The following is a 23,833-nucleotide window of genomic DNA, read 5'->3' as shown; positions in this document are numbered from 1 at the left end:
TCATGGTGCCACGCCCACCGTCATGGCGCCCGTGCTGCCGATCCCGGAGCTCTCGGTGCCCTTCGTCCCCGTCCCGGTGCCCACCACCATCCACCATCGCCCTCCTCGCCGTGGCGCCCACCGTGTCCCCGCCCCCTCTGACGTCACCGCCCCCACCCCCACGACGTCACCGCCACGCCCAGTGACGTCACCACCCCCTCCCCCCCCCCCCCCTTTTCCGATTCCTGCAGCCAAAGAGGCCCCGGGGTGGGGGCGGGGCTCCCCCTTGGCCCCTCCCCCCCCGGACAGAAAATACCTCAGAGACAACCAAAGACCCCTCCCCCACCTGGGGGGGATCCCGCCCCTCCCCCACCCCCGTTGGGGGGGGCGGGGCCTCAATTTTGGGGGGATTTCCCCCGAATTTTGGAGCCGCCCCTCCCCCGTTTTTGGGGTTTTTCTCCGTTTGTTTGGAGGGGAGGGGCTGGGGGGGATGGGGGGGATTTGAGGCCCCTCCCCCCCCGCTCTGGGCTCCGCCCCCTGCCCCACCCCCCGCTCTGCTGTTGGGGGAGGGGAGAAGCCAAAGACGCCCCTCCCCCCACCCCCGTTTTGTACCGGAACCGACCCGAAATCGGTTCAGAAAAAAACCAAAAAAAAAATAAAACCTCAAAAAAACCCAAAAAATAAATTTAAAAAAAAAAAAAAAAAAACACTAAAAAAGCAAAAAAAAAAAAAGCAAAAAAAAAAAAAAAATTAATTACAAAAAGCCAAAAAAAAATAAAAAGCCAAAAAAAGCCACGAAAAAAAAAAAAAAACCAAAAAAAAAAAAAGAAATAAAAGAAACCAAAACGACAAAAACCTCAAATCCCACCCCAAAAATCCGGGGAGGGGAAAAAAAATGACAAAAAACCAAAAAATAAAAAAATAAAGACCAAAAAGTAAAAAATAAAAGTTTTTAAAACCAAAGAAAAAAAGACCAAAAAAAAGCTGGATAAGGCCAAAAAAAGCAAAAAAAAAAAAAAAAAAGAAAAAAAGGGAATTTCTATGGAAGCCCCGCCCCCACCCCCCGGGTTTATTTTGTCACGTTTGACCACGCCCCCTTTAAAACCACGCCCCTTTCATTAACCACGCCCACCAACGCGGCCCCGCCTCATTGCCCTTAAATGGTCACTCTCAGCCCCGCCCATTGTAACTCATGGCCACGCCCCTTTACCTCAAACAATGCGATGTGACCACGCCCCGTCCCTTAGCCCCGCCCCTTTAAGCCCCGCCCCCCCCCCTCATTGGTCGTTGTGGGGTTTTTGTTTTTGGGGGACTCTGTTGCCCTTTTTGGGGGATTTTTTGGGGGATTTTTTTGGTTTTTTGTTGTCGTTTTAATTTCAGGTTTTTTCCCACTGTTTTTTGTTTCCCGTTTTTCCGCCTTTTCCGGCGTCGGACGCGGGAAAAATAAAAAATGAAACAAAACAGAAGGGAAATTTAATTTTGTTTATTCAAAGCCCTCTCCCCCCTTCTGCACCCCCAGAAACTTCTTGGTACAGCCCAGACCCCCCCAAAATCCCCTTAGGATGGTCCAATTAATTCCCCCCCAAATCCCCTTTTGGAGTAGTCCAGGACCCCCCAAATCCCTTTGGTGTGACCCAGACCCTCCCAAATCCATTTTGGAATGGTCCTGACACCCCCAAAAATCCCTTTGGAATCGCCCATACCTCCAAAAACGCCTTTTGAGCCCCCAAAAATCTCTTTGGAATGCTCCAGATACCCCCGAAATCCATTTGGAATCATCCAGACCCCCAAAATCCAATTTGGAATGACCCAGACCCCCCCCCCCACACACAATCGTTGCCCTTTTAAGGCGGTCCCCACCTCCCCCCATTCAATTCAATTCCCATTCCCACCATTGCCCTTTTAAGCCGCATCGCCGCTTTAAGCCCGTCCCCGTTTCCTTAAACGGCCTTCAAGCCCCGCCCCTTCCCCCTTAAAGCGGCCGCGCCCTTCCCGGTGGGCCCCACCGTTGCCGCCGCCATGTTGCGCCGCGCTGTCGCCGCTTCTGTCGCCGCTTCTGTCGCGACAGCGCGGGGCCTCGCGACAGCGCCGCGGGGGGAGGGGCGGCGGCTGCTGATGCGGCAGGTGGGGGAGGGGAGGGGAGGATAGGGGGGGAGGGGAGGGAATGAGGGGTCAGGGAAGGGTCAAAGGTCGCGGGGGGGGCGGGGAGGCTTCGTGAGGGGGGTGGGGGAGGGGCGGGAGGAGCGGAAATCCGCGGGCGGTCGAGGAGAATTTTGTTGTTTTTTTTTTAAATTTTGGGGTTTTTGAGGAGTTTTTGAGGGTTTTTAGGCGATTTTTAGGCTTTGGAGGTTTTTTGGTGAAGATTTCGAGGAAATTTCGATTTTTTGGGGTTTTTTTTTGGTGGGGATATCGAGGAAATTTTGATTTTTCTGGCGATTTTTTGAGGAGACTTCAAAGAGATTTTGAGGGGTTTGGGGTTTTATTGAGGAGATTTTTCAGGAGGTTTCTGAGGAGATTTTTGGGGTTTTTTGAGGAGATTTTTTGGGGGTTTTGAGGAGATTTTTTAGGTTTTTTGAGGTGGTTTTGGGGTATTTTTCAGAGTTATTTTGTGGATATTTTCAGAATGTCTTCAGTAGATTTTGAGTTATTTTTTGAAGATTTTTTGGGGCATTTTTTGAGAATATTTTCAGGTATTTTTTGGGTTTGTTTTCAGGATATTTTTAGTGGATTTTTTGGGTTTTTTTTAGGATATTTCCAGGAGATTTTAAATTAATTTTTGAGGCTATTTTTGGGTATTTTTCAGGGTTTTTCTGAGGAGGTTTTTGGGTATTTTTCGGTGGTTTTTTTACAAGGTTTCGAGGATATTTTCAATTAATTTTTGAGGATCTTTTCGGGGATTTTCCAGTTTTTTTCCAGAACATTTTCGGGAGATTTTCAGTTGTTTTTTGAGGCTGTTTTGGTGATTTTTTGAGGACATTTTCAGGAGATTTTCACTTATTTTTTAATTTTTTTTTTTTTTGAGGATATTTTCAGGATGATTTGAATTATTTTTTGAGGATATTTTCGGGGTTTTTTGAGGACATTTTCAGGAGATTTTCAGCGACTTTTTGAGGCTATTCTGGGCTATTTTTGGAGTTATTTTCAGAATATTTTCTGCTATTTTTTGAGGCTATTCTGGGCTATTTTCGAGGAGATTTTCAGGATATTTTCTGCTATTTTTTGAGGCTATTTTTGGCTATTTTTGAGGCTCTTTTGGAGGTTTTTTGGGGCTATTTTCAGGATATTTTCAGGAGATTTTTGAGCCTATTCTGGGCTATTTTTGGGACGTTTTCCAGGTATTTTTGAGGACACTTCCAGGATATTTTCATTTATTTTTTTGAGGCTATTTTAGGCTATTTTTGAGGCTATTCTGGGCTATTGTTAAAGAGATTTTCAGGATATTTTCTGCTATTTTTTGAGGCTATTTTGGGCTATTTTTTGAGGCTGTTCTGGGCTATATTTGGGACGTTTTCCAGGTATTTTTGAGGACACTTCCAGGATATTTTCATTTATTTTTTTGAGGCTATTTTAGGCTATTTTTGAGGCTGTTCTGGGCTATTTTGGAGGACATTTCCAGGATATTCTCAGCAATTTTTGAGGCCGTTTTGAGCTGTTTTTTTGGGGTGTTTTCCCAGCTGTTCGAGGCCTCCTCGTGCACCTACACGTACCTGCTGGCGGACGCCGCCACCGGCGACGCCGTCATCATCGACCCCGTGCTGGAGACGGTGCCCCGGGACCTGCGGCTGCTGCGGGAGCTCGGCCTCACCCTGCGCTACGCAGGTCAGGCCCCGCCCCCTGTAAACCCCGCCCACCCGCTGGGTTAAACCCCGCCCATCAGTCGGCAAAGCCACGCCCACAACGCCCTGTCAATATAAGCCCCGCCCACAGGACAATGCCCGTTCAACCCCCTTCTGAGGGTCGTTTAAGGCCACGCCCACAGCACCACACCCCTTTAAACCCCACCCATCAGTGTACAAAGCCACGCCCACAACGCTCTGCCCATTTAAGCCCCACCCACAACATCAGACGCCTTTAAACCCCGCCCCTCTGTTGCTTTAAGCCCCACCCACAACATCAGACGCTTTTAAACCCCGCCCATCTGTTGCATTAAGCCCCACCCACAACATCAGACACCGTTAAACCCCGCCCATCTGTTGCTTTAAGCTCCACCCACAACATCAGACACCTTTAAACCCCGCCCATCTGTTGCTTTAGGCTCCACCCACAACATCAGACACCTTTAAACCCCGCCCATCTGTAGCTTTAAGCCCCACCCACAACATCAGACGCCTTTAATACCCACCCATTGGTTGCTTTAAGCCCCACCCACAACATCAGACACCGTTAAACCCCGCCCATCTGTTGCTTTAAGCTCCACCCACATCAGACGCTTTTAAACCCCGCCCATCTGTTGCATTAAGCCCCACCCACAACATCAGACGCCTTTAAACCCCGCCCATCTGTTGCTTTAGGCTCCACCCACAACAACAGACGCCTTTAAACCCCGCCCATTGGTTGCTTTAAGCCCCACCCACAACATCAGACACCGTTAAACCCCGCCCACTGGTTGCTTTAAGCCCCACCCATCCGTCTACAAAGCCACGCCCACAGTGTGATGATGCCTCAAGCCCCGCCCATTTGTTGCTTCAGCCCCTCCCAGCACAATGTGGCCACGCCCATTTAAGCCCCTCCCATCAGGATAGTGAAGCCCCGCCCACAGCTCCTCTTAAAGGGCCCTGGGGATCCCCAAAATCACCAAAAACCACAGAAATCACCCGAAATCATTTTTATAAGCCCTGAAAAATTAGCCAAAATCAGCAAAAGCAGCCCCAAAAATCTAAAAATCACTTTAAAAGTGTCCAAAATCAGGAAAAACAGCCAATAATCACCAAAGTGCCGTGAAATCACCAAAAAAAAAATAATTTAAAATCATCAAAATCACAAACATCTCCCAAAATCCTCCAGAAATCACCAAAATCAGCCAAAATCAATGAAAATCAGCAAGAAATCAACACGAAATAATTTAAAAATCACCGAAATCCATCAGAATCACCCGAATCGCAAAAAATCACTCAAAAAATCACCAAAAAATTCAGGGAGCCACTGGGGCATGCTGGGAGTGACTGGGAGGGCACTGAGGGTGACGTCACACCCCGTGACGTCACACCCCGATGACGTCACTCCCCGCCTCCCAGCCAATACGCGCTGGGGGGCGCCGATGACGTCACTGATGACGTCACTCCTGCCTCCCAGCCAATACGCGCTGTGGGTGACGATGACGTCACTGATGACGTCACTGATGACGTCATCCACCACCTCCCAGCCAATACGCGCTGGGGGGCGCCGATGACGTCACTGATGACGTCACTCTTGCCTCCCAGCCAATACACGCTGGGGGTGACGATGACGTCACTGATGACATCGCTGATGACGTCACTGATGACGTCACTGATGACGCCACTCACCACCTCCCAGCCAATGCGCGCTGGGGGCGCCGATGATGTCACTGATGACGTCACTCCCTTTTCCCAGCGAATACGCGCTGGGGGCGCCGATGACGTCACTGATGACGTCACTCCCTTTCCCAGCCAATACGCGCTGGGGGCGCCGATGACGTCACTGATGACGTCACTCCCTTTCCCAGCCAATACGCGCTGGGGTGTGCCGATGACGTCACTGATGACGTCACTCCCTTTTCCCAGCGAATACGCGCTGGGGGCGCCGATGATGTCACTGATGACGTCACTCCCTTTCCCAGCGAATACGCGCTGGGGGCGCCGATGACGTCAGTGATGACGTCACTCCCTTTCCCAGCCAATACGCGCCGCCGCGCGGATCACGTGACCGGGTCCGGGGGAGTTGCCGGGTTATAATGGGCGGGGCTCTGGGGCGCCGATGACGTCGCTGATGACGTCACTCCCTCTCCCAGCCAATACGCACTGCCACGCGGATCACGTGACCGGCTCCGGGGCCCTGCGCCGCGCCCTCGGCTGCCGCAGCGCCATTGGCCGGGACAGCGGCGCCAGCGCTGACGTCATGCTGGGGGAGGGGGACGAGCTGAGATTCGGGAGCTTTGTGAGCGCCCCTCCCCCACCCCCCGCCCCTCCCCCGCCCCTCCCATCCTTCGCCCCTCCCCCGCCCCGGTGTCTGCGGGGGGAGGGGCGGTTTTGGGGGTGGGGGAGGGGCGGCCCTGGGGGTGAAATTGGGTGAAAGGGGGAGGGGCTGAGGGGCTTCTAAAAAAAGGGGGAGGGGCTTTTAAAGGGGAGGGGCTTCCGGGAAGGGGAGGGGTTTCAGGAAAGAGGGAGGGGCTTCTGAAAGGGGGAGGGGATTTTAAGAGGGGAGGGGCTTGTGGAAAAGTAGGAGGAGCTTCTGAAAAGGGGAGGGGATTCAGGGAAGGGGGAGGAGCTTTTTAAAAAGGGGGAGGGGCTTTTAAAGGGGAGGGGTTTCAGAAAAGGGGAGGGGTTTCAGGAAAGAGGGAGGGACTTCTGAAAGGGGGAGGGGATTTTAAGAGGGGAGGGGCTTGTGGGAAAATGGGAGGAGCTTCTGAAAAGGGGAGGGGATTCAGGGAAAGGGGAGGGGCTTCTAAAGGGGGAGGGGCCTATGGGGTCCCTGGGGAAATTTTGGGGGTCCCTGGGCAGATTTTGGAGGTTTTGGGGTCTCTGTGAGGTTTTTCGGGGTCCCTGACCCATTTTTGAGGTCTCTGACCCCAATTTTGGGGGTTTTGGGGCTTTTTGGGGTCCCTGATCCCACTTTTGGGGGTAATTCTGGGGTTTTTGGGGTCCCTGACCCATTTTTGGGGTGCCCGATCCCATTTTTGGGGGTTTTTTTGGGTTTTTGGGGTCCCAAACCCATTTTAGGGGTCCCTGATCCCATTTTTGGGATCAAATTTTGGGTTTTTGGGGTCCCAAACCCATTTTAAGGGTCCCTGATCCCATTTTTGGGATCAAATTTTGGGGTTTTGGGGTCCCTAACCCATTTTCGGGGTGCCTGATCCCATTTTTGGGGTCAAATTTCAGTTTTTTGGGGTCCCTGACCCATTTTCAGGGTGGCTGATCCCATTTTTGGGGGTTTTTTTGGGTTTTTGGGGTCCCTAACCCATTTTAGGGGTGCCCGATCCCATTTTTGGGGTTTTTTTTGGGTTTTTGGGGTCCCAAACCCATTTTAAGGGTCCCTGATCCCATTTTTGGGATCAAATTTTGGGATTTTGGGGTCCCTAACCCATTTTCGGGGTGCCTGATCCCATTTTTGGGGTCAAATTTTGGGTTTTTGGGGTCCCTAACCCATTTTTGGAGTCAGTTTTTGGGTTTTCGGGGTCCCTAACCCATTTTCGGGGTGCTTGATCCCATTTTTGGGGTCAGTTTTTGGGTTTTCGGGGTCCCTAACCCATTTTCGGGGTGCTTGATCCCATTTTTGGGTTCAGTTTTTGGGTTTTTGGGGTCCCAGACCCATTTTAGGGGGTCCCTGATCCCATTTTTGGGGTCAGATTTTGGGATTTCGGGGTCCCTAACCCGTTTTCGGGGTGCCTGATCCCATTTTTGGGGTCAGTTTTTGGGATTTCGGGGTCCCTAACCCGTTTTCGGGGTGCCAGGCGCTGCGGGTGGTGCCCACCCCCGGGCACACCCCCGGCTGCGTCACCTTCGTGCTGGACGACGCCTCCATGGCCTTCACGGGGGACGCGCTGCTGGTGCGCGGCTGCGGGCGGACCGACTTCCAGGAGGGTACTGGTTTATACTGGTTATACTGGTTATACTGGTTTATACTGGTTATACTGGTTTATACTGGTTTATACTGGTTATACTAGTTTATACTGGGTTATACTGGTTTATACTGGTTTACACTGGGTTATACTGGGTTATACTGGGGTATACTGGTTATACTGGTTATTCTGGTTTATACTGGGATATACTGGGAGCACTGGGATATACTGGGTTATACTGGTTTATACTGGTTATACTGGGTTATACTGGGGTATACTGGTTATACTGGTTATACTGGTTTATACTGGGATATACTGGGATATATTGGGATATACTGGGTTATACTGGGATGTACTGGGTTATACTGGGACGCGCTGCTGGTGCGCGGCTGCGGGCGGACCGACTTCCAGGAGGGTACTGGTTTATACTGGTTATACTGGTTATACTGGTTTATACTGGTTTATACTGGTTTACACTGGGTTATACTGGGTTATACTGGGATTTACTGGGATATACTGGGTTATACTTGGTTATACTGGGGTATACTGGGTTATACTGGCATATACTGGTTATACTGGTTTATACTGGTTTATACTGGGAGCACTGGGTTATACTGGGATATGCTGGGTTATACTGGGTTATATTGGTTATACTGGGATATACTGGGATATACTGGATTATACTGGTTTATACTGGTTATACTGGTTTATACTGGGATACACTGGGATATCCTGGGGGCACTGGGTTATACTGGGATATGCTGGGTTATACTGGGATATACTGGGAAATACTGGGATGTACTGGTTTATATTGGTTATACTGGGATATACTGGGTTATACTGGGACGCTCTGCTGGTGCGGGGCTGCGGATGGACCGACTTCCAGGAGGGTACTGGTTTATACTGGTTTATACTGGTTTATGCTGGGAGAGACTGGTTTATATTGGTTATACTGGTTTATACTGGTTTATACTGGTTTAAACTGGGTTATACTGGTTCACACTGGGTTATATTGGTTTATACTGGTTTACACTGGGTTATACTGGGTTATATTGGTTATACTGGGTTATACTGGTTTATACTGGTTTACACTGGGTTATACTGGGTTATACTGGTTTACACCGGTTTACACTGGGTTATACTGGGTTATACTGGTTTACACTGGTTTATACTGGTTTACACTGGGTTATACTGGGTTATACTGGGTTATACTGGTTTACACTGGTTTATACTGGTTTACACTGGGTTATACTGGTTTATACTGGTTTACACTGGGTTATACTGGGTTATACTGGTTTACACCGGTTTACACTGGGTTATACTGGGTTATATTGGTTTATACTGGTTTACACTGGGTTATACTGGGTTATATTGGTTATACTGGGTTATACTGGTTTATACTGGTTTACACTGGGTTATACTGGGTTATACTGGTTTACACCGTTTACACTGGGTTATACTGGGTTATACTGGGTTATACTGGTTTACACCGGTTTACACTGGGTTATACTGGTTTATACTGGTTTACACTGGGTTATACTGGTTTATACTGGTTTACACTGGTTTATACTGGTTTACACTGGGTTATACTGGTTTATACTGGTTTATACTGGTTTACACTGGGTTATACTGGTTTACACTGGGTTATACTGGTTTACACTGGGTTACACTGGGAGGGGCTGGGAAAGGGTTAAAGGGTGGGGGGGGGGGGGGGTTTGGGGGTCACCGCTTTGTCCTGGGAGCCGCTGCTTTCCGCCGTTGCCACGGTAACTGCGGCGATCGGTCGCCATGGTGACGGTCGCCGTGGTAACCCCCCCCCCCCCCCGTGCCCCCTCCCCTCCCCCCTTCCCAGGGTGCTGCGCGGCTCGGTTCCCGGCGCGACCGCGTGTCGGTCGCCATGGCGACCGCGGGGATGGGTCGCCGTGGCGACGGTGTCTCGGTCGCCATGGTAACCCCCCACATGCCCCCCCCCCCCCCCCCCCCCCCCGCAGGCTGCGCGCGCACCCTGCACCGCTCCGTGCAGGAGCGGATCTTCACCCTGCCCGAGGAGTGCCGCGTGTACCCGGGGCACGACTACAACGGTGCGGAGGGGGCGGGGCTTAGCCGGGGGGCGGGGCTTAGCCGGGGGAGGGGCTACACCTGAGGGGGAGGGGTTAAACCTAAAGGGGGAGGGGCTAAACCTGAGGGGGAGGGGTTAAACCTGAGGGGGAGTGGCTAAACCTGAGGGGGAGGGGTTAAACCTGAGGGGGAGGGGCTAAACCGGAGGGGGAGGGGTTAAACCTGAGGGGGAGGGGCTAAACCTGAGGGGGAGGGGTTAAACCTGAGGGGGAGGGGTTAAACCTGAGGGGGAGGGGCTAAACCTGAGGGGGAGGGGTTAAACCTAAAGGGGGAGGGGCTAAACCTGAGGGGGAGGGGCTAAACCTGAGGGGGAGAGGGGGGGGAATTGGTTCCGTCCTGGTGTACCCGGGGCACGACTACAACGGTGCGGAGGGGGCGTGGCTTAGCCGGGGGGCGGGGCCACAAGGGGGGAGGGGCTAAACATGAGGGGGAGGGCTTAAACCTGAGGGGGAGGGGCTAAACCTGAGGGGGAGGGGTTTGGTTCCGTTGCGGTGTGCCCAGGGCGCGATGATAACGTGGTGGGGGAGGGGCTAAAGGGGTGGGGGGAGGGGCTGTTGGGGGGAGGGGCACACCTTGGGGGAGGGGCTAAACCTGAGGGGGAGGGGCTAAAGGGAGTGGGTGGGGGGGAGGGGGGGAATTGGTTCCGTCCCGGTGTGCCCGGGGCGCGATCATGACGCGGTGGGGGAGGGGCTAAAGGGGTGGGGGGAGGGGCACACCTGGGGGGGGAGGGGCACACCTGGGGGGGGAGGGGCAAAGCAAAGGGGTCCATCAGTGGTCACTCGGGGGTCACCCGGGGGTCACCCAGTGGTCACTCAGGGGTCACTCAGGGGTCACCCAGGGGTCACCCCTCCCCCCCAGGCCACACCATGTCCACGGTGGGGGAGGAGCGGCGCCACAACCCCCGGCTGACCCTGAGCGCCGACGCCTTCGTGGAGCTGATGGGGAAACTGGGGCTGCCCCGCCCCCGCCTCATGGGTCAGGCCCCGCCCACAAATCCCCACAAATCCTCCTGACCCCCCCCCACCACCAAAATCCCAAAACCTCCCCCCCAAAATCCCCGGAATTCCCCCCCAAAATCCAAAAAAGTCTCCCTGACCCAAAATAACCCAAAATCTCCTTAAAATTCCCCTCAAAACCCCCCTCAAAATTAACAAAATCTCCCCAAATTCCCATAAGAATCCCCAAATCACACAAAATCATCCCCAAATCCCCAAAACACCATCAAAACCCCCCCAAATCCTCCTCAAAATCCCCAAAATCCCCCAAAATTCCCCCAAAATCCTCAAATCCCCCCAATCTTCCCCAAATGATCCCAAACGCCCCAAAATCTCCTCAAAAGTCCCCAGAATGCCCCCAAATCCCCTGAAATTCCCCCAAAATCCCCAAATTCTCCCCAAATTCTCCCCCTGTTTTCAGACATCGCCATCCCGGCCAATCTCCGCTGCGGGATCCAGGACGAGCCGTAGCCACGCCCATTTCCGGCCGAAACCACGCCCATTTTACAAAAATCTCTCAGAAACCACGCCTCTTTCCGGCGAGGCCACGCCCCCTCCTTCTGTAAGCCCCCCCCCCCCCGCGTGGCCCCGTCCCACCAATAAAAACGCGAATCCGGAACGAGGCTGGAGTGGGCGTGGCTTTATCGGGGCGTGGGAGCGGGACAGGGGGGCGTGGCCCACGCGTGGGAAAAGGGGGCGTGGCCGCTTCCCACGGCTCAAGCCCCGCCCCCCCCCCATCCCGCCCAGGTGCGGCGGAACCGGCGCGTCCAGGTGAGCGCGCGATGACGTCACCGAGGCCACGCCCCCTCGGCGCGCGCGGGGCTCGGGGGGCGCCGCGGGAGGGGGAGGGGAGGCCGGAGCTGACCTTTGACCCCGCGGTCCCCCCTCCCATGGTGCAGCGCGGCGGGGGGGAGAGAGACCCCTCCCCCAACCGGGAGCCGGTGAGAGAACCGGGACAAACCGGGACAAACTGGGACAAACTGGGAGAAACTGGGACAAACTGGGATAAACTGGGACAAACTGGGACAAACTGGGATAAACTGGGAGAAACTGGGATAAACTGGGAGAAACTGGGACAGACTGGGACAAACTGGGATAAACTGGGACAAACTGGGACAAACTGGGATAAACTGGGACAAACTGGGTTAAACTGGGACAGACTGGGACAAACTGGGAGAAACTGGGACAGACTGGGAAGGGATTGGGGGTTACTGGGTTATACTGGGAGGGACTGGGAGGGAACTGGGGGGCACTGGGATGGACTGGGAGGGGCCGGGACCAAACTGGGACAAACTGGGAGGGGCCGGGAAGGGGTCCAAGGGGGGTTCGGGGTTACTGGTTTGTACTGGGAGGGACTGGGGAGGACCTGAGGGGGGACTGGGATGGACTGGGGTGGGTTTGGAAGGGACTGGGTTATACTGGGAGGGAACTGGGACCGAACTGGGACAAACTGGGAGGGGCTGGGAAAGGGTTAAAGGGGGGTTTGGGGGTTACTGGTTTGTACTGGGAGGGGCTGGGATGAACTGGGAAAGGGTTAAAGGGGGGTTTGGGGGTTACTGGTTTGTACTGGGAGGGGACTGGGTGGCACTGGTTTGTACTGGGAGGGGCTGGGATTGGTTTAGAGGGGACCGGGACAAACTGGGAGGGGCCGGGACCAAACTGGGACAAACTGGGAGGGGCTGGGAAGGGGTCAAAGGGGGGTTCGGGGGTTACTGGTTTGTACTGGGATGGACTGGGAGGAGCTGGGAAAGGGTTAAAGGGGGGTTTGTGGGTTACTGGTTTGTACTGGGATGGACTGGGATTGGTTTAGAGGGGACCGGGACAAACTGGGAGGGGCTGGGACCAAACTGGGACAAACTGGGAGGGGCTGGGAAAGGGTTAAGGGGGGTTCGGGGGTTACTGGTTTGTACTGGGAGGGGATTGGGTGGCACTGGTTTGTACTGGGATGGACTGGGATGAACTGGGAAAGGGTTAAGGGGGGTTTGGGGTCACTGGTTTGTACTGGGAGGGGCTGGGGCTGTCACTGGTCTATACTGGGAGGGGGACACTGGGACGTTCCCGCTCCAAACTGGTCCGAACTGGTCCGAACTGGTCCAAACTGGGGGATCCAGGCCGGGCCCGCGGCGGAGCTGGAGCGGCTGAGGCTGGAGGTGCGTCCCTCCCCCACCCCCGTGACGTCATCACGACCCCACCCCCGTGACGTCACCACCCACAAAACGGTGACGTCACCACCCCATCCTATGACATCATCACCGACCCCTCCCCCTCCCTCAGGACGTGCCCCCCCCCGAAACAGAAGATGGAGGAGGGGGAGGGGCGGCGGAGGTGACGTCATCGGCGGGGGCGGGGCCGGCGGTGACGTCGGAGGCGGTGACGTCAGAGACGGTGACGTCATCGCAGGCGGCGGTGGCGGCGGGGGGGCAGGTGCGGCCCCTCCCCCACCCCGGGGGGGATTTGGGGGAAATTTTGGGGGAAATTTTGGGGAAATTTTGGGGAAAATTTGGGGGAAATTTGGGGAAAATTTGGGGAAAATTTTGGGGGGATTTGGGGAAAATTTGGGGGAAATTTTGGGGAAAATTTGGGGAAAATTTTGGGGAAATTTTGGGGAAAATTTTGGGGAAAATTTTGGGGGGATTTGGGGAAATTTTGGGGAAATTTTGGGGAAAATTTTGGGGGGATTTGGGGAAATTTTGCTGGAAAATTTGGGGAAAATTTTGGGGGGAAATTTTGGGGAAATTTGGCAAATTTTGGTTTGATTTTGGTCAATCTGGGGCCGGATTTGGTTGATTTTGGACAATCTCGGTGATTTGAGGGTTATTTTTTATTAATTTGGACAATTTTGGTGATTTGGGGGTTACTTTTTATTAATTTGGACAATTTTGGTGATTTGGGGGTTACTTTTTATTAATTTGGACAATCTTGGCGATTTGTGGGTTATTGTTTGTGGTTTTGGGATAATTTTGGGTGATTTCGGGGTGATTTTTGGGTGAATTTTACTGATTTTGGGTGGGTTTACTTTTGGGTTGCACTTGGCCCATTTTGGGTTGATTTCGCCCATTTTTGGCTGATTTTGGGTCGATTTTGGCTGATTTGGGTGATGTTGAGATAATCTCTGGTTGATGTTGGGTCGATTTTTCCCAATTTGGGGCTGAATTTTTTGGATTTTGGGTTATTTTGTGTGAATTTTCCCGATTTTGGGTGATTTTGTCCCATTTCCCAGCTCATGTTCTCGCACCGCACCGATCGATGATTTGAGGAGGATTTTGGCCAATTTTGGGTTATTTTGGGTTGGTTTTTTTCCCCAATTTTGGCCGATTTTGGTGTGAATTTTCCCGATATTGGGTTATTTTGTGTGAATTTTCCCAATTTTGGGTTATTTTGTGTGAATTTTCCCGATTTTGGCCGTTTTTGCCCCATTTCCCAGCTCATGTTCTCGCACCGCACCGATCGATGATTTGGGGAGGATTTTGGCCAATTTTGGGTTATTTTGGGTTGATTTTTTCCCAATTTTGGCCGTTTTTGGGTTGAATTTTCCCGTTTTTTGCCAATTTTTGATGAATTTTCCCATTTTTGGCCATTTTTGCCCCATTTCCCAGCTCATGTTCTCGCACCGCACCGATCGATGATTTGAGGAGGATTTTGGCCAATTTTGGGTTATTTTGGGTTGGTTTTTTTCCCCAATTTTGGCCGATTTTGGTGTGAATTTTCCCGATATTGGGTTATTTTGTGTGAATTTTCCCAATTTTGGGTTATTTTGTGTGAATTTTCCCGATTTTGGCCGTTTTTGCCCCATTTCCCAGCTCATGTTCTCGCACCGCACCGATCGATGATTTGGGGAGGATTTTGGCCAATTTTGGGTTATTTTGGGTTGATTTTTTCCCAATTTTGGCCGTTTTTGAGGTGAATTTTCCCAATTTTTTCCCAATTTTCGATGAATTTTCCCGATTTTGGCCGTTTTTGCCCTGTTTCCCAGCTCATGTTCTCGCACCGCACCGATCGATGATTTGAGGAGGATTTTGGCCAATTTTGGGTTATTTTGGGTTGTTTTTTCCCCAATTTTGGCCGTTTTTGGGTTGAATTTTCCCGTTTTTTCCCAATTTTCGATGAATTTTCCCGATTTTGGCCGGTTTTGCCCCATTTCCCAGCTCATGTTCTCGCACCGCACCGATCGCAGTTGGATCCTCCTGGGCCCCCCCAGCGACGCCCCCCGGGTGCTGGAGCTGCGCGCGTCCGTCAGGGTGAGTGACCACGGAGTGACCACGGAGTGACCACAGTGACCACTGAGTGACCACAGTGACCACTGAGTGACCAATGAGTGACCAATGAGTGACCATTGAGTGACCACAGTGACCACTGAGTGACCAATGAGTGACCACTGAGTGACCAATGAGTGACCACTGAGTGACCACTGACCATTGAGTGACCACAGTGACCACGGAGTGACCACGGAGTGACCACGGAGTGACCAATGACCATTGAGTGACCACAGTGACCACTGAGTGACCACTGAGTGACCGAGTGACCACAGTGACCAATGAGTGACCAATGAGTGACCAACACGGACCAATGAGTGACCAATGGGTGACCAATGAGTGACCACTGAGTGACCACTGACCAATGGGTGACCACTGAGTGACCAATGAGTCACCGCTGACCATTGAGTGACCACTGAGTCACCACTGACCAATGGGTGACCACTGGGTGACCACTGAGTGACCACTGAGTGACCACTGAGTGACCAATGAGTGACCAATGAGTGACCAGCACTGACCAATGAGTGACCACTGACCACACTGACCACTGACTGACCATCCCTGAGTGACCAGCACTGACCAATGAGTGACCGTTGAGTGACCAATGAGTGACCAATGAGTGACCAGTGAGTGACCACAGAGTGACCAATGGGTCACCAATGAGTGACCAATGGGTGACCCCTGAGTGACCCCTGAGTGACCCCTGAGTCACCACTGACCAATGGGTGACCAATGGGTGACCACAGAGTGACCAATGGGTGACCAATGAGTGACCACTGTGTGAGTGATCCTTGAGTGACCACTGAGCCCTGAGTGACCAATGGGTGACCAATGAGTGACCACTGAGTGACCACTGTGTGAGTGGCCAATGAGTGACCACTGACCACTCACCCTCCTGACCCCTGAGTGACCAATGGGTGACCAATGAGTGACCACTGACCAATGGGTGACCACTATGTGAGTGACCAATGAGTGACCAATGAGTGACCACTGTGTGAGTGATCCTTGAGTGACCACTGACCCCTGAGTGACCAATGGGTGACCAATGAGTGACCACTGACCAATGAGTGACCACTATGTGAGTGACCAATGAGTGACCAATGAGTGACCACTGTGTGAGTGGCCAATGAGTGACCACTGTGTGAGTGATCCTTTAGTGACCACTGACCCCTGAGTGACCAATGAGTGACCACTGAGTGACCACTGACCACTCACCCTCCTGACCCCTGAGTGACCAATGGGTGACCAATGAGTGACCACTGACCAATGGGTGACCATTGAGTGACCACTGACCAATGGGTGACCAATGAGTGACCACTGACCAATGAGTGACCACTGGGTGACCATTGAGTGACCCCTTGGTCACCACTGACCAATGGGTGACCAATGAGTGACCACTGACCAATGGGTGACCACTGAGTGACCAATGAGTGACCCCTGACCCCTCGGTGACCCCGGCATGACCCCTGGCCCCTCCCCCAGGGCTCCATTGGCCTCCAGAGGTCCGAGAGCCTCCCCCGGCGCCGGGGGGGGGGAGGGGCGGGGCCGGGCCCGGGGCCCCTCCCCCACCCGCAGCCCCGCCCCCGCTCCCAGCACGGTGAGAGGGGGCGGGGCCGGGGGGGCGGGGCTTGCGTGGGGAAGGGGCGGGGCTTGGGGGGAGACTCGGAGGGGCGGGTGTTGAAATTTGGGGGAGATTTGGGGGATTTTGGGGTGGGGGAGATTTGAGGGGGTTTTGGGGGTTTTTTGAGGGGTTTCGGGGATTTTTCGGGGGTGGATTTTGGGGTGTTTTTTTGGTGGATTTTGGGGGTTTTTTTAAGGTGGATTTTGGTTTTTTTTGTTTTTTTTTTTTAAGGGGGGATTTTGGGGGTTTTTTGGATGGAGTTCGGGGGATATTTTGGGGAATTTTTTGCGGGTTTTTTTTTTTTGGGGTGGATTTTGGGGGTTTTTTTTGGTGGATTTTGGGGTTTTTCAGGGAGAGTTTTGGGGGGATTTTTGGGGGTTTTTTGGGTGGATTTTGGGGATCTTTTGGGGGTGGATTTTGGGTTTTTTTAGCAGGGATTTTGGGGATCTTTTGGGGGTTTTTTGGGTGGATTTTGGGGATCTTTTGGGGGTGGATTTTGGGGTTTTTCAGGGGGGGGTTTGGGGGATTTTTGGGGGTTTTTTGGGTGGATTTTGGGGATCTTTTGGGGGTGGATTTTTGGGGTTTTTAGCGGGGATTTTGGGGAATTTTTGGGGTTTTTTGGGGTGGATTTTGGGGGTTTTTTTGATGGATTTTGGGGTTTCTCGGGGGGGGGTTGGGGGAATTTTTGGGGGTTTTTTGGGTGGATTTTGGGGATTTTTCGGGGGTGGATTTTGGGGTTTTTCGGGGGGGGGTTGGGGGGATTTTGGGGATCTTTTGGGGGTGGATTTTGGGGTTTTTTTTGATGGATTTTGGGGTTTTTCAGGGGGAGGTTGGGGGGATTTTTGGGGGTTTTTTGGGTGGATTTTGGGGATCTTTTGGGGGTGGATTTTGGTTTTTTTCAGGGGGGGGGTTGGGGGGATTGTTGGGGTTTTTTTGCGTGGATTTTGGGGATCTTTTGGGGGTGGATTTTTGGTTTTTTTTAGCGGGGATTTTGGGGAATTTTTGGGGTTTTTTTTGGGGGGGGGTTGGGGGTTTTGGTGCTGATTTGCCCTCCCAGGTGCGCTGGCGCTGCCGCTGGACCCCGAGTCGTACAGGTGAGCTGGGGGGGACCCCAAAAATGACCCGGAAACACCCCAAACTGACCCTAAACTGACCCCAAAATTGGCCCAAAAATGACCCAAAACTGACCCTAAAGTTGTCCTAAAACTGACCTTATAACTGATCCTGAACTGGCCCAAAATTGACCCCAAAATGCCCCAAATTTTCCCCTAAAACTGGTCCAGAACTGACCCTAAAACACCCAAAAATTGGCCCAAAACTGACCCCAAAGGTGGCCCTGAAATACCCAAAATCAGATCCTAAAACTGACCCAACACTGACCCTAAAACCGACCCCGAAACACCCCAAAAATGACCCAAAAAATATCCCAAAGATACCCCCAGACACCCCCAGTCCCTCCCAGTAACCCCAGTTTGATCCCAGTTTGATCCCAGTCCATCCCAGTTTGATCCCAGTTTGATCCCAGTCCAGCCCAGTTTGATCCCAGTTTGATCCCAGGTTCCCAGTCCATGCCAGTTTGTCCCAGTATACCCCAGTTTGATCCCAGTCCATCCCCGTTTGATCCCAGTCCATCCCAGTTTGATCCCAGTTTGATCCCAGTCCATCCCAGTTCATCCCAGTCCATCCCAGTTTGATCCCAATTTGATCCCGGGTTCCCAGTCCATCCCAGTTTATCCCAGTATACCCCAGTTTGATCCCAGTTCATCCCAGTCCATCCCAGTTTGATCCCAGTTCATCCCAGTTTATCCCAGTCCACCCCAGTCCATCCCAGTTCATCCCAGTTTATCCCAGTTTGATCCCAGTCCATCCCAGTTTGATCCCAGTCCATCCCAGTTACTCCCAGTCCATCCCAGTTTGATCCCAGTTCATCCCAGTCCATCCCAGTCCATCCCAGTCCATCCCAATTTGATCCCAGTTTGATCCCAGTCCATCCCAGTTACTCCCAGTCCACCCCAGTTTATCCCAGTTTGATCCCAGTCCCTCCCAGTCCCTCCCAGTCCCTCCCAGTCCATCCCAGTTCATCCCAGTTTGATCCCGGGTTCCCAGTCCATCCCAGTTTATCCCAGTAACCCCAGTTTGATCCCAGTCCCTCCCAGTCCATCCCAGTTCATCCCAGTTTGATCCCGGGTTCCCAGTCCATCCCAGTTTATCCCAGTAACCCCAGTTTGATCCCAGTCCCTCCCAGTTTATCCCAGTCCATCCCAGCCCCTCCCAGTTTATCCCAGTTTATCCCAGTTTATCCCAGTTTATCCCAGTTTGACCCCGCTTTCCCCAGTGCGTGTCTCCAATTGGCCCAACTGGAGCTCCGGGTCCGCGAGGCCTTGGCCGAGCGCGAGCGGCTCCTGCGCGCCAGGGTAGGGGGCGTGGCCTCGGGGGGCGTGGCCTCGGGGGGGGCGTGGCCTCGGGGGCGTGACCTATCTGGGTGTGATCGCTGTGGGCGTGGCCTGTGAGGGTGTGGTCATTGGGGGGTGGGCGTGGCCTAAAAGGGGAGAAATTGGTGATGTAATACATTCTGGGCAGGTGGTTTATTCGGTTTGTGGGCGTGGTTTAATGGGGTGTGGTCCTTTGTGGGCGTGGCTTGCGTGGGTGAGGTCTTGGGGTGGGCGTGGCCTGAAATGGAGGGGTTGCGATGTAATATTAGGGCGTGGCAGCGGTATTTAAATGATGTGTGGGCGTGGCTTAATGGGGTGTGACGTGGTGGGCGTAGCTCGGGTGGGTGTGGCCTAAAGGGAGGTTTTGGTGATGTAATGCATTGGGGGTGTGGTTTAAATGGTTTGTGGGTGTGGTTTAATTGGGTGTGGCCGGGTGGGCGTGGCTTTGTGGGTGTGGCCTCACCATCTCCGTCCTCATAGGAAGCTCGAAAAGCTGTCAAGGCCCCGCCCACCACGGACACGCCCATTTCTGATGAGGCTCCGCCCGCTCCAGCACAAGCCACGCCCCATCCAGCTCAGGCCACGCCTCCTTCTGAGGTGACCCCGCCCCCTTAAGGGTTGGGTTTTGGGGGGGATTTTTGGGAATTTTGGGGAGAGTTTGGGGCGATTTTTTGATAATTTTTGGGCAGATTTTGGGGATATTTTGGGGGCACTTCTGGACAATTTTTTGGGGAGATTTTATTAAGATTTTGGGGGGAATTTTGGGGAGATTTTTGGGAGGGATTTAGGGGGGGGTTTTTGGGAGATTTAGGGTTAATGGGGGCGATTTTGGGGGAGATTTTTGGGTGGATTTTGGGGGAATTCTTGGGGGAAAACATGGGGAGATTATTTTTTTATTTTTTTGGCGGGGGGGGGGATTTCGGTGAGATTTTGGGAGGATTTTCCTTGGATTTTATTCAGATTTTGAGTGGATTTTGTGGAGACCTTGGGGCGATTTTTGGGGAGATTTTTGGGTGGATTTTTTGAGATTTTTTGTGCCAATTCGTGGAAGTTTTAGGACGGCTCATACGGGAATCGCTTTGTGGAATATTCCGAGATTTCCCACCCCAGATTTCCAACCCTTAACTCCAGTATTTTTATTTTTTGGGGAGATTTTTGGGTGGATTTTGGGGGAATTCTTGGGGGAAAACATGGGGAGATTATTTTTTTATTTTTTGGCGTGGGGGAGGATTTCGGTGAGATTTTGGGAGGGTTTTCCTTGGATTTTATTCAGATGTTGAGTGGATTTTGTGGAGACCTTGGGGCGGTTTTTGGGGCGATTTTTGGGTGGATTTTTTGAGATATTTTGTGTCGATTCGCGGAAGTTTTAGGACGACTCATACGGGAATCACTTTGTGGAATATTTTGAGGTTTCCCACCCCAGATTTCCAACCCTTAACTCCAGTATTTTTATTTTTTTGGGGGGGATTTTCCAGCCCGACCTCCTGTGCGCCCTCCGGGCCCGCGGGCATCGCCCCGAGGCCGTCGGGGGCCTGAGGATCCTGGGGGGGTCCCTGCGGGGTCCCCTCACCAAAATGGGGGGCAGGATCAAGACCTGGAGGCGCCGCTGGTTCCACCTGGACCCCCAGAGGAGGGTCCTGGCCTACTATGGGGGTACTGGGGGGGCGATTTTGGGGCGTTTTGGGGAGGTCTGGGGGTGATATTTGGGGTGGGGTTGGGGGGCTTGGGGTGAATATTTGAGGTCTGGGGGCTTTAGGGGAAAATATTTAGGGGTTTTAGGGGCCAGGGTGGGTCCAGGGTGGGTTTGGGGCAATTTGGGGAGGTCTGGGGGGGGGAAATTGGGGATGGAACGTGTTGGTTGGGGGGGTTTGGGGTGAATATTTGGGGTCTGGGGGCTATAGGGGAAATATTGGGGGGTTTTAGGGCCCAATATGGGGGTCCAGGGTGCGTTTGGGGCATTTTGGGGAAATATTTGAGGATTTTAGGGCCCATTTTGGGAGTCCAGGTTGGGTTTGGGGCATTTTGGGGGGGTCCAGGGCGGGTTTGGGGCATTTTGGGGAAATATTTGAGGATTTTAGGGCCCATTTTGGGGGTCCAGGTTGGGTTTGGGGCATTTTGGGGAGGTCTGGGGGGTCCAGGGGTGGATTTGGGGCATTTTGGGGAAATATTTGAGGATTTTAGGGCCCATTTTGGGAGTCCAGGTTGGGTTTGGGGCATTTTGGGGGGGTCCAGGTTGGGTTTGGGGCATTTTGGGGAAATATTTGAGGATTTTAGGGCCCATTTTGGGAGTCCAGGTTGGGTTTGGGGCATTTTGGGGAGGTCTGGGGGGTCCAGGGGTGGATTTGGGGCATTTTGGGGAAATATTTGAGGATTTTAGGGCCCATTTTGGGGGTCCAGGTTGGGTTTGGGGCATTTTGGGGGGGTCCAGGGTGGGTTTGGGGCATTTTGGGGAAATATTTGAGGATTTTAGGGCCCATTTTGGGAGTCCAGGTTGGGTTTGGGGCATTTTGGGGAGGTCTGGGGGGTCCAGGGGTGGATTTGGGGCATTTTGGGGAAATATTTGAGGATTTTAGGGCCCATTTTGGGGGTCCAGGTTGGGTTTGGGGCATTTTGGGGAGGTCTGGGGGGTCCAAGGGTGGATTTGGGGCATTTTGGTGAAATATTGTGGGGTTTAGGGCTCAATATGGGGGTCCAGGGTGGATTTGGTGGTGTTTTGGGGAGGTATAGGGTAAAATATTGGGATATTGGGGATGGGGGTGCTCTGTGAGGAATTTTGGGGTCCCCTCACCATTTCCAAATCCCCCAGACCAAGCCCAAACCAAACTCAAGGGCGTCATCTACTTCCAAGCCATCGAGGAGGTTTGGTACGACCCCGGCCGTGTGGCCGGAAAGGTGAAGAAAAACCTGAATTTTTGGGGTTTTTTGGGGATTTTGGCTCTCAGGGGGGACATCAAAGGGTGGGACCGTCATGGCTGACCCAACATGGCCTCCCCAGAGCCCCAACCCGCGCCTCACCTTCTGCCTCAAGACCTACGAGCGCCTGTTCTGGCTGGTGGCGCCCAGCGCCGAGGCGCTGAGGATCTGGATGGACGCCGTGCTCACCCTCACCCGCGGCGCCGCCGCATTCTGACGCTTTCCCTTCATATTTCCCTTTTATTTCCATATTCCCCTTCTCTCCTCATGTTTTCCCGCCCTTTCTCCCCCCTCACGTTTTCCCGCCCTTTCTGTCCCCTCACGTTTTCCTGCCCTTTCTCCCCCCTCACGTTTTCCCGCCCTTTTTCCCCTCTCACGTTTTCCCGCCATTTTTCTCCCCTCACGTTTTCCCGCCCTTTTTCCCCCCTCACGTTTTCCCGCCCTTTCTCTCCCCTCACGTTTTCCCGCCCTTTTTCCCCCCTCACGTTTTCCCGCCCTTTTTCCCCCTCACGTTTTCCCGCCCTTTTTCCCCCCTCACGTTTTCCCGCCCTTTTCCCCCCTCACGTTTTGCCGCCCTTTTTCTCCCCTCACGTTTTCCCGTCCTTTTTCCCCCCTCACGTTTTCCCGCCCTTTCTCTCCCCTCACGTTTTCCCGCCCTTTCTCTCCCCTCACGTTTTCCCGCCCTTTTTCCCCCCTCACGTTTTCCCGCCCTTTTTCCCCCCTCACGTTTTCCCGCTCTTTTCTCCCCTCACATTTCCCTCTTCCCCCTCACGTTTTCCCACCTTTTTTCCCCCCTCATATTTCTATTTTTCCCTCACATTTCCCACCCTTTCCCTTTCACATTTCCCATCCTTTCCCCCGCATTTATTTTCCCGCCATTTTTCCCTCACATTTTTCCGCCTTTTTCCCTTCACATTTTTCCGCCTTTTTCCCCTCACATTTTCCCGCCATTTTTCCCCTCATGTTTTCCCGCCATTTCCTGCTCATTTTCCCGCCTTTTTCCCCTCGCATTTTCCTCCATTTCCCCCTCATTTTCCCGCCTTTTTTCCCCTCAAAATCCCCCCCCAAACTGGGACCACCTGCCCCTTACTGGGAGCACTGGGAGCTTCTGGCTCCGCCCCTTTTTGTATTTATTAAAGGTATTTTGGGACAAAATCTCCTTTTTTGGTCATTTGTGGGGGAGGGGCTGGCTGAGCCCTAAGGAGGTTTTGCTAATGATGTTTGTTAAATACAGTGAATAAAATTTAATATTATTAAAATTATATTATTACTAGGTAATTATATTGGTAATTAGGATGTAAGGGTGATATAATCTTAATAACAATATTAATATTAATGTTAATATTAATAATTATTATTTTATTATTATTAAAGTATTGTATTATTTATAATAGTAATAATGTTAATGATGACTATTATATAATGATTATTATAAAATGATATTAATAACTATTGTAATTTAAATAATAATAATAAATTATATTAGTAATCACGACTTGAGGGTAAAAGAATACTAATAGTAATATTATTAGTAGTAATAATAATAATAATATTACTCTTAATTATAATCACCAATTAGAGTGAATAAAATATAATAAATTATTAAAATATAATAATAGTAGGTAATTATATTGGTAATTATGACTTCAGGGAATAACAATAACAACAACTGTTATTATTACTATTATTATTATTATTATTATTACTATTATTACTATTATTATTACTATTATTATTACTATAATTATTAAAAAATATTATCCAAAATAATGAAAAAATAAAAAAAA

The 23,833-nt window shown here is 52.0% G+C and overlaps 1 protein-coding gene across 1 annotated transcript; it reads left to right on the top strand.

The window, feature by feature from the left end:
* The first annotated feature begins 1,975 nt into the window (after positions 1–1,975).
* ETHE1 (ETHE1 persulfide dioxygenase) lies at positions 1,976–11,446 on the top strand. Its single transcript, XM_058823133.1, has 7 exons — positions 1,976–2,103; positions 3,654–3,798; positions 5,948–6,093; positions 7,607–7,736; positions 9,706–9,795; positions 10,691–10,807; positions 11,249–11,446. Exons 1-7 carry the CDS (start codon positions 1,999–2,001, stop codon positions 11,296–11,298), a joined length of 783 nt encoding a protein of 260 aa, XP_058679116.1. The 5' UTR covers positions 1,976–1,998; the 3' UTR covers positions 11,299–11,446.
* Positions 11,447–23,833: the final 12,387 nt, after the last annotated feature.

Source organism: Ammospiza caudacuta, chromosome 38 (assembly GCF_027887145.1).
Source record: "Ammospiza caudacuta isolate bAmmCau1 chromosome 38, bAmmCau1.pri, whole genome shotgun sequence".
Classification (NCBI taxonomy): domain Eukaryota; kingdom Metazoa; phylum Chordata; class Aves; order Passeriformes; family Passerellidae; genus Ammospiza; species Ammospiza caudacuta.
Note: the sequence above shows the minus strand (reverse complement) of the source record. Positions and strands in the feature narration are given on the sequence as shown.

Coding starts and splice junctions, on each gene's coding strand:
- ETHE1 (XM_058823133.1), top strand. CDS start 1,999: ATGTTGCGCCGCGCTGTCGCCGCTTCTGTCGCCGCTTCTGTCGCGACA. Junction 2,104..3,653: donor GGCGGCTGCTGATGCGGCAG/GTGGGGGAGGGG, acceptor GTGTTTTCCCAG/CTGTTCGAGGCCTCCTCGTG. Junction 3,799..5,947: donor CCTCACCCTGCGCTACGCAG/GTCAGGCCCCGC, acceptor TCCCTCTCCCAG/CCAATACGCACTGCCACGCG.